The sequence below is a fragment of the Pelobates fuscus genome, chromosome 6, assembly GCF_036172605.1.
Source record: "Pelobates fuscus isolate aPelFus1 chromosome 6, aPelFus1.pri, whole genome shotgun sequence".
Classification (NCBI taxonomy): domain Eukaryota; kingdom Metazoa; phylum Chordata; class Amphibia; order Anura; family Pelobatidae; genus Pelobates; species Pelobates fuscus.
This window is the reverse complement of record NC_086322.1, coordinates 229,735,094-229,743,795: the sequence shown is the minus strand read 5'-3', so window position 1 is coordinate 229,743,795 and position 8,702 is coordinate 229,735,094. Positions and strand designations below refer to the sequence as shown.

The 8,702-nt window shown below is 38.2% G+C and overlaps 1 protein-coding gene across 2 annotated transcripts in view; it reads right to left on the bottom strand.

Moving 5' to 3' along the window:
- Positions 1–840: 840 nt before the first annotated feature.
- Positions 841–8,702, bottom strand: part of PAQR3 (progestin and adipoQ receptor family member 3) — a 41,726-nt gene continuing 33,864 nt past the window's right edge. The window contains exons 4-8 of one of the 2 annotated variants that reach the window (XM_063425367.1): positions 7,937–8,092; positions 6,320–6,517; positions 3,326–3,416; positions 1,893–2,041; positions 841–1,178 (exon numbers count right to left, since the gene is read on the bottom strand). In XM_063425367.1, the coding sequence (XP_063281437.1) occupies positions 1,899–2,041; positions 3,326–3,416; positions 6,320–6,517; positions 7,937–8,092 (588 nt within the window). In that variant the 3' untranslated portion in view covers positions 841–1,178; positions 1,893–1,898. Of the gene's footprint in view, positions 1,179–1,589; positions 2,042–3,325; positions 3,417–6,319; positions 6,518–7,936; positions 8,093–8,702 lie in introns of those variants that run through there. The other variant, XM_063425366.1, reaches the window with a different exon arrangement.

Here is an 8,702-nt window from a genome sequence, read left to right as displayed (position 1 = left end):
TTAAAGTGAGGAAATTGAATTCAACTCTACTAAGAGACCAGCATAACGTGCTAGCCGTCTACACTCATACAATCTTAAAATTTTTGACACGTGTGTATTAATTTGTAGTGTTTACTCTAAAGGAAATGTCTCCTTTAAGTGCCCATTCACAAAACTGGTTTGGAAATTTTAGAAACTAGATGCCGCCTGAGGGAGGGGAGATTGGTGCTGAAGGCAACTTGGGGTTAAACGGATTAACCCCTTGAGGTAAGATTGCGTCTGGAGGCCTATTGGCACTATAACAACTTCAAGTATATTAAGTTATTATGGTGTGTAAACTGGTCCTTTAAATATGGTCACTTCAGTAGGGTAAGCAGGGTGATGCATTAATGCACAAAGAGGCTATTATACATGTATTCTAATTTGCCATAATAATAGTAGTACACAATAATAAAAATGACCTAGAAGAATAGACATCAATGAGATTTACATGACACACACACACACACACACACACACACCCCCCCCCCCCCCCCCCCCCCCCCCCCCCTTCCTCCCTCCCTCCCTCTCTCCACTCCCCTCCCCATGGAAGCTTATTGGATTTAATGTATTACTTCCCATTAGTATGTCTATACATAAAATATACTGCAGTAGGGAAGCTGTATACATTTGGTGTACATAGGAATGCAAAAGCACAAATGCCCACAGCCTTTCTCGATTTAAAATTGGTTAATTCATATATAAATACCATATGAAGACAAGTCTGGGAGGCACTTGTCTTGTATGATTCAATGGTAAAGACTAACAGTCAACAGCAGTTTGTGGAATGTTCGAACTAGGGCAAAAATATGGGTTATATGAAGAATTAAATCTTATTCAGACAGACAAGGGCCAGCATTATGCATTAGATTTCCTGACACACAAGATTGTAGTTTGGTATGTACTGCACATATTCTTGCTGTACAAAAGTAAACAGTTTAATCTATCCAAGAGAGTTCACAAAGGACAGCAGAAAATCACTGTCTTCAGCGACTTCAGAATGCCACATCGATACAAGAAATAACATATTCGTCTCTGATTCCTTTAGGAGGTTCAGTAATGATTATAGTACAACGACAAATCCATGTATAAATGTCACTGAAACAAGAACCTCTGAAATGTCCATGGCTTCTGAAGTCTTCACGTTGGATCCCGAAAATCTCCTCCATGGAAGAGATAAAAAAACAAAAAACTGAAAGAAAAACATGTAAAGAATGTATTGACATTTAAATATTATATGGTAGGGTTAAGATTCTCAGACTAGTCCTTAACTTTCACCAATTTGTAAGAATTATGTGAACGTAAAATTCTGCATTATCCACAGGCTTCCCAGTGATTGACAAGAAAGGGGCTCTCCTAGCGCCTAAGGCTCATTCTCTCAAACTAAATGAAAACAGTTTGACAAAGACCAGAGGGAGTACACCCGAATATGCAGTAATGCTGTTCATGCCTAGAGCAGGGGTAGGCAACTTTTGGCACTCCAGTTGTTGTGGACTACATCTCCCATAATTCTCTTACAGCCACAATGGTGGCAAAGCATTAGGGGAGATGCAGTCCACAAAACCCAGATTGTCAAAGGTTGCCTACCCTGCCCTATGTAAGGCCAGATTTTGAAGCAGGGTGTGTCTCACAAATATTTAAAAAGTTCTGTTTAAAAGATTTATAGAGCAGTTCTATTTTTCACTTCTTTTCGAGGAACGTTGGGCACTTTTCCTTACTTTGGTGAATGTGAAGAGGGAAAGCAAGTCCAAAAAATGAACTACTGTTTGTTGCTTAATGTAACTAATATGTATTTCTAGAAAAGAAGTGTGCTTATCTTTTAAACATGAAACATCTATAGCTTTAATTAATAGCATAGCATGTATTTCACATACCTCTAATCACACATTTTCTGCATACGCTGGGCAAGGTTGGCTATGCCTGTACTGCATGATGTGCACTGTAGACTGATGCCACCAGTAAAGCATGACAACTGCAAGTATATGCCACAGCTGGTGACTTGAACCCAGGTAGTTCAGCTGACCTGCAAATAAAAACAAAACTGTCATCATTTGATCATATATTAATAAAAATATGTTTTGAATACACATTTGACTCCTCCACGGGAACATAGGGCAGAAGTAATTTCCCTAGAGGAACTATCCAGAATTTTCTCTCTTCTCCTGCAACACAGTTTTGAAAACCATTGATACAAAGGTTGGATCTATGGTTTAAGGATGTTAAAGGGATTCTCCGGGCACCATAACTTAATTGAAATGAAGTTGTTATTGTGCAAAGAGGTCCCTGGTGCTGACTTACACACTTTTGAATTATCCAAGCCACCTTTATGTCTAATGCTGCTCGTGTCAGCTCCACCTCACCTTCTAGAATCTAGGTGGCCTGGCTTATGTTAATTCTGCCATGCTCAATTGCCTTCAAAAATGTATTCTAACATTCACTGACACAGCTGAATTAACTTCATTTGCAACAAAATCCAAAGCCTATATAACTCAAGACACAGTGGACTGGGTGCTTCCTAGAGAAATTAGGCACGTTATTTCATTAAAGGAACACTATAGGGTCTGGAACGCAAACACGTATTCCTGACCCTGTACTGTTAAAACCACCATTTTGGTGGCTTGCATCCCCCTTAAAAGGTAATATTTTTTTTACCTTATTTCCAGGCAGATCTGCCACCTCCTGCTGACATCAGAATTTACTATTTCAGCCAATCCAATGCTTTCCCTACAGGGTAAGCGGGACAGGGCCAAACGCCGGCTTGGTCAATCAGCACCTCCTCATAGAGATGCTTTGAATCAATGCAACTCTATGAGGAAGGTTCAGCATGGAGACGCTGAACTGCAGTGCAGCACTGTCCCAGTTAGCACCTCCAGTGGCCACTGGAGATGTCACTAAAGGGAACTGTAAATACTGCCTTTTCTCTGAAGTGTTTACACTGCATGTAATGATTATACTCACCAGAACTAGATTAAGCTGTAGTTGTTCTGGTGACTATAGTGTCTTTTTAAACTGTTGTTTTTTTGAGTATGAGACAGCTAGCACTGCTTATTCCTGTTCTCGGTTATCCTTGATACTGGCTCAGCTATTATTTTCTGTGTAGTTCTGATTGTGATGGCGTGTGCTTTGAAATAAATGTATAATTAAACTTCAATCTCTATGTGGCGACTCACAAAGAAAGTAATTGCAGAGAACTGATAAGGCAACTGCAAATGTATGATAGAACAGATGAGCTTGAAACACAATTGATTTTGAACATTTATTTTACATGATCACTAGATAGCAAATAACCCTCTCACAAATAGATTACCTGGAAAATACCTTTCTGGAACTTTAGAAATGTAGAATAGGAAGGCTGAAGCTGCAATCATGTACATAACAATTACACGTGGAGCAAACTCCTGCAATAGTAAGGAAAAAGCAGGAACACAAAATAATAAAACAAAATGCAATATTTGCATAACATAAGCACTGTAACAGACTCTAACATATCAGCACATTTACTATCTGAACCAAGTAGGTAGCTGATAAATTGTCTGGCTCTACCCATAAAGCCATGCTGCCGTGGGGGACAGGGAGCAGCTTTAATATCTGTATGGCATCTGTATGGCATAGGAAGAGTAACATGATACATGCTTCTACACCAGTGATGGCTAACCTTGACACCATAAATGGTCTCTGGACTACATTTCCCATGATGCTCAGCTACCTTTTAGACTCTAAAAGCTAGCTGAGCATCATGTGAAATGTAGTCCAGAAACTATTTATGGTGTCAAGGTTAGCCGTCACTATTCTAGACTAAACTGCAAAGCAGACCAATAATATCGGTCTACAACAAGTTTAAGTGGGAATAATATTTTAAATCATAGAAAGATCATAGAACTGTCACAAATGTACATTTTGATTTGTATGGTATGTTACATTTTTTAGAATCTCAATTTGGTGCTTTATTTGTATAGTTAGTTTCGGAAATACAATTTTCATAATTTTGGCTCTGTACACCCCCCACAATTAATTTGAAATGAAACAACCAAGATGCAACTGAAGAGCAGACATTTGAGGGGTTGAATAAAAATATTGTATAGAACTGCAACCATTTTTCATACACAGTCCATTTATTTCAGGGGTTCTAAAGTAATTCATACAATCATAAATAAAATTTTAAAACAAATCTTTAATACTATTTCGAGAGTCCTTTGCAGGCAATAACTGCTGAAATTTGTGTACATCAAATGCTGGGTTTCCTCGTTTGCGACAGGTCTGTCTTCAGTAGTTTGTTTGTGGTTCTTTCAGTCTTAGGTTTTGTTTTCAGCAAGTGAAATGCATGCTCGATTGGGTTGAGATTAGGTGATTGCCTTGGCCATTGCAGAATAGTCCACTTCTTTGCCTTAAAAAAAATCCTGGATTGCGTTCGCAGTATGTTTTGGGTAATTGTCCATCTGTAAAGTGAAGCGCTATACAGTCAACTCACTGAATTTGGCTGAATCTGAGCAGATGATATATCCCTATACACTTAATAATTCCTTTGGCTGCCTATATCTTCTGTCACATCATCAATAAACACTAGTGACCCAGTGCCAACGGAAGCCATACATGCCCATGCCATCACACTGCCTCCACCATGTTTTACAGATTATGTGGTATGCTTCGGATCATGAACTGTGCGCCAACCCTTCTCCATACTTTTTTCTTTTCTTCCCATCATTCTGCTACAGGTTGATCTTGGTTTCATCTGTCCAAAGAATGCTGTTCCAGAACTAGGTTGGCTTTTTTTAGATTTTTTTTTTGGCAAAGTCTAATCGGCACGGAATGGTTTGCATCTTGTGGTGAACCTCCCTCTGTATTTGCTCTTGTGAAGGCTTCTCTTTATGGTAATGATATGCCTACCTCCTGGAGAGTGTTCTTAACTTGTCTGGATGTTGTGAAGGGCTTTTTCTTTACCACAGAAAGGATCCCACTATCATTCACCACTGTTTGCTGTGGATGTCCAGGCTTTTTGTGTTGCAGAGCTCACAGTGTGTTTTTTTCTTCCCTCAGAATGTACTGATGTAGAATTATTAAAAACCTGTATTGAACCTGTGTCTGAATTTTTGCACTAACTCCATTTTGTCCACATTACATGACAGAATTTCCTAACAGCATTTAGTGTAATGAATAGAGACTGTATTTTCTATAAAGACATGACTAACCCCGGAATTGCTGAATCTCCTGTAATTTGCAACATAGTATAATCTGAAGGCCATGAGAACGCCGGCCTAATGAAATGTTCTATTCATAAAAGAACCTTGCACCTGACCACGAGTCTGACATCACTAACTGCCCAAAATGACGCTCAAGCCCCCCTTCCCACCGAGTAAGTCTCATGCTGGGAGAGATGGCGCTTGAGCCATCTGTCCACACCCGTGTCCAGAACAATACCACCTCCCGGTAGGAGGACACCTAGCTAGTCACTCAAATCCCTGAGCCAATTAATAATATTGATGGGTGGACATTGACATAGCCACTTAACATTTAATCCAATTAATGATGTTTATTCGTTATTATCTGATATTCAATGATGATGTCATTCTGCTCTTATAAGGGCCTGCAAGCCTGTTTTTTGCCAGATGCCATTACATTTTCTGAAGTTATTTTTAACCTGAACTGCATGTGTCAGTGTGAACTTACTTCTGCGTATACGCAATTTAATCATCTCAGATTTGGACAGGAACAGATAGACATTTAAACATATTTGTTTATTTCTAAATTAATCTACATCAATTCCAAACTGTTCATTTGGCCACTCCTAATGTTCCTGGTATCTTCCTAATGGATTTTTATATGTTGCAGCCTAAGGATGGCATTGAGAGCTTCATTGACTGCATGGGTTCACAGCAACAGCTTCCAAATGCAAATACCACACATGGAATCCATTCCAGACCTTTTACTTGCTAAACTGATGAAAAAATAATGAAGGATTAGCCTGCATGAAACAGCTTTTGAGGTTTTTTTTTTTTTTTTTTTTTAGCTTTTTTGTCCAATTACTTTTGGTCCCTTGAAAAAGATGGGGCTACATATTGAAGAGCTGTAATTCCTCCAATTTGGCCCATATCCATTATTTAACTGTGTTGAAATTATTATGGTAAACAGCCGAAATAACAAAACTTGTGTCAGTGTCCAATTATTTCTGGACTTAACTGCATATTTACCTAGGCATTAAAATGTAGTCAGCATTTTGTTTCTGACACTTTTGCATCAATAATGTATTAATATAGCTTAACTTTAACTAATGTTAAAACTGCAACAACTGCTCAATTTTACCTACCTGAACAATGGAAGCTCCTATGCCTCCATGTAGCCAAATCCAGTGGATTGTAGGAATGATGCCATACCCAGAGACCAAGCAGAAGATTACAGAACGGAGCCTGTGCCATTGTTGTGTGAGGTAGCTTGGGTGAATCTGAGCGAAGAATACTGCCAGGATCATGGCTAGTACAGTGATTAAATATACCTGGCGCCAGTACTGTAGAACAGAAAGAAGACTACTCTTTGTACATTGGAATGTTTAATGCAAAAGCAATTCCATTGGATGTCATTCCCCCCATAAACTGTTACCCGATCTTGCCATATTTATCATCACATTGAAGTGGTTATAGATTAATATAGATCATCAAGTGCTACGGAATCTGTTCACACTATATAAATGGCAATAATAATTAATGGTTTTGCTAGGATGCCATACCTGCATCATCACCATTTAATCAAGTTTCAGTGTAACAAAATAAGTATTTCAAGTGAAGCTTGAGACTCTTCCTAGAAGCCCTGTCAATCAAGCAATTACAACCTATAATTGATTATTATCTTTATCTATACACAATGGGTTTATCTATTGGATGTCAGCTTTAAGACACTGAATTAATTCAAAACAACTGGAAATGATCAAAGAAAGAAATGGTAAAATCACATAGATACATATAGCTAAAGGGAACACACATTAAGCATTCCAGAGAGAAAATATTATTTGAATGTAAATAATTATTCAGTATCTGGAAATCTAAATTTTCCAGAAGTAACTGTAATCTGAGGATCAATATAACATATATTTTTATTTACTATATTTATCATAAATCATAATAATAACAACTCCTAAAAAATAAAGACGCGGATGCTTAAAAAGGAGGATTTAACCATGAGAGTATAGGGCTAGTTTATGGACTACAGAGTTGCTTAGTATTGCACATTCGTTTTATGCTTTTAGCACTTTTATGACTGACTGGCATCACAGATTCGTGCCTTGCTGGGTTCTTTAAAAATCTGAACATTTGCCAATACATTCTAAACAGTAAAGGGGGTCGTTAAACACTTGAGCCGCCAGTTCAGCATTTGGTTAACGAGTTCTGTATACACTCAATACAAGATTACAATATTAAGGGTTAAAATAAAAACAGTAACAACTTAAAAGATAATAGGTTCGGAAATTCAATGACAGTCCACTGATCCATTCAATTCCCCGATCAAAACTGCAGCTAATGAACCCCAAATGGCTCAGTTGGCATTTCTCTTTCCGTCCCACAAAAGACTCTTTTTGAAGTACTGCTGTGTAAGCTCTCAGGCTGCAGCCGCAGTTGGCAAAGCGTGTTCAAACAGGACGCACAGAAGCCAGGAGTTCAAATGTCCCTTCACTCATTATTTTTAATATGGAAATTCACTCATGTAAATTATGTGGACTTCAGCTCCCAACAGTGCTCATTAGCAAGATAAATAAGACTCAAGGTCTGGAGAATACAAAATAAAACCTTGCCTGGGGCACTACTGGAATCCAATGTGATAGCTTCATTGGTCTGAGCCAGGAAATGTACGGTTTCCTTCGCTTAGTAAACATGAAAAAAAAATAAAAATAATAATAATAATAATACTACAAAAAATATAATAAGTTACCTACATTGTTGCAGTAGAAAGCATAAAATACTCCAGAGACGTAACAGCCCAGGATGCCGATTGAAATGCCTGCATAATCCAACGCCATCCATCGACGGCTAGTTTTCTCTGAACGGTGACAACAGAATAGGTGATAACCTACGGAGCACATCATGCAGACCTACAAACACAAGGATTTATGGTACAATACAGTCAATGGAAAAAAAAATGAAAAAAGAAAATTGAAAAACAAACATATTACGTTTTAAGACTGCATTTCTAACATTCAATTTTGATCTGTTTTAAATCAAAGAAAACAAAGGGACATCCACAAAAAAAACTAAACAAGAAAACAAAACAGAAAAACAAAGTATAACTACTTCAGTCCTTCAGTCTGTTAGATGATTGACAGCTAGATGGTTTTGGTTGTATATGGTAGACTCCACCCACTCAGGACTTATTGGATTGTGTTTCCAGGCTCTTGATGCTCACACACTGCCAATCTCCAAAGACTTTGAAGCCTGAGGCAGGGCTGTCACCAGCTTCCTAAAACCTGCTGGTGGAACGACAGCTCAGCGGCCGGCATCTCAGAGCTTAGTGAAGCCTGCACTATATACCAGGAAACTTACCCCACAAAACTCAATTTTATCCCCCAACCAGGGTAATAAAAGAGGGAACTATTAAATGCTAGCTCAGATAGCCAAAAAGGGGTAGTAATATTTAACAAAATACACCCCCCAAAACAAACAAACAAAAAAATACTCCACTATCATTAATGTTCTAACAGTTTT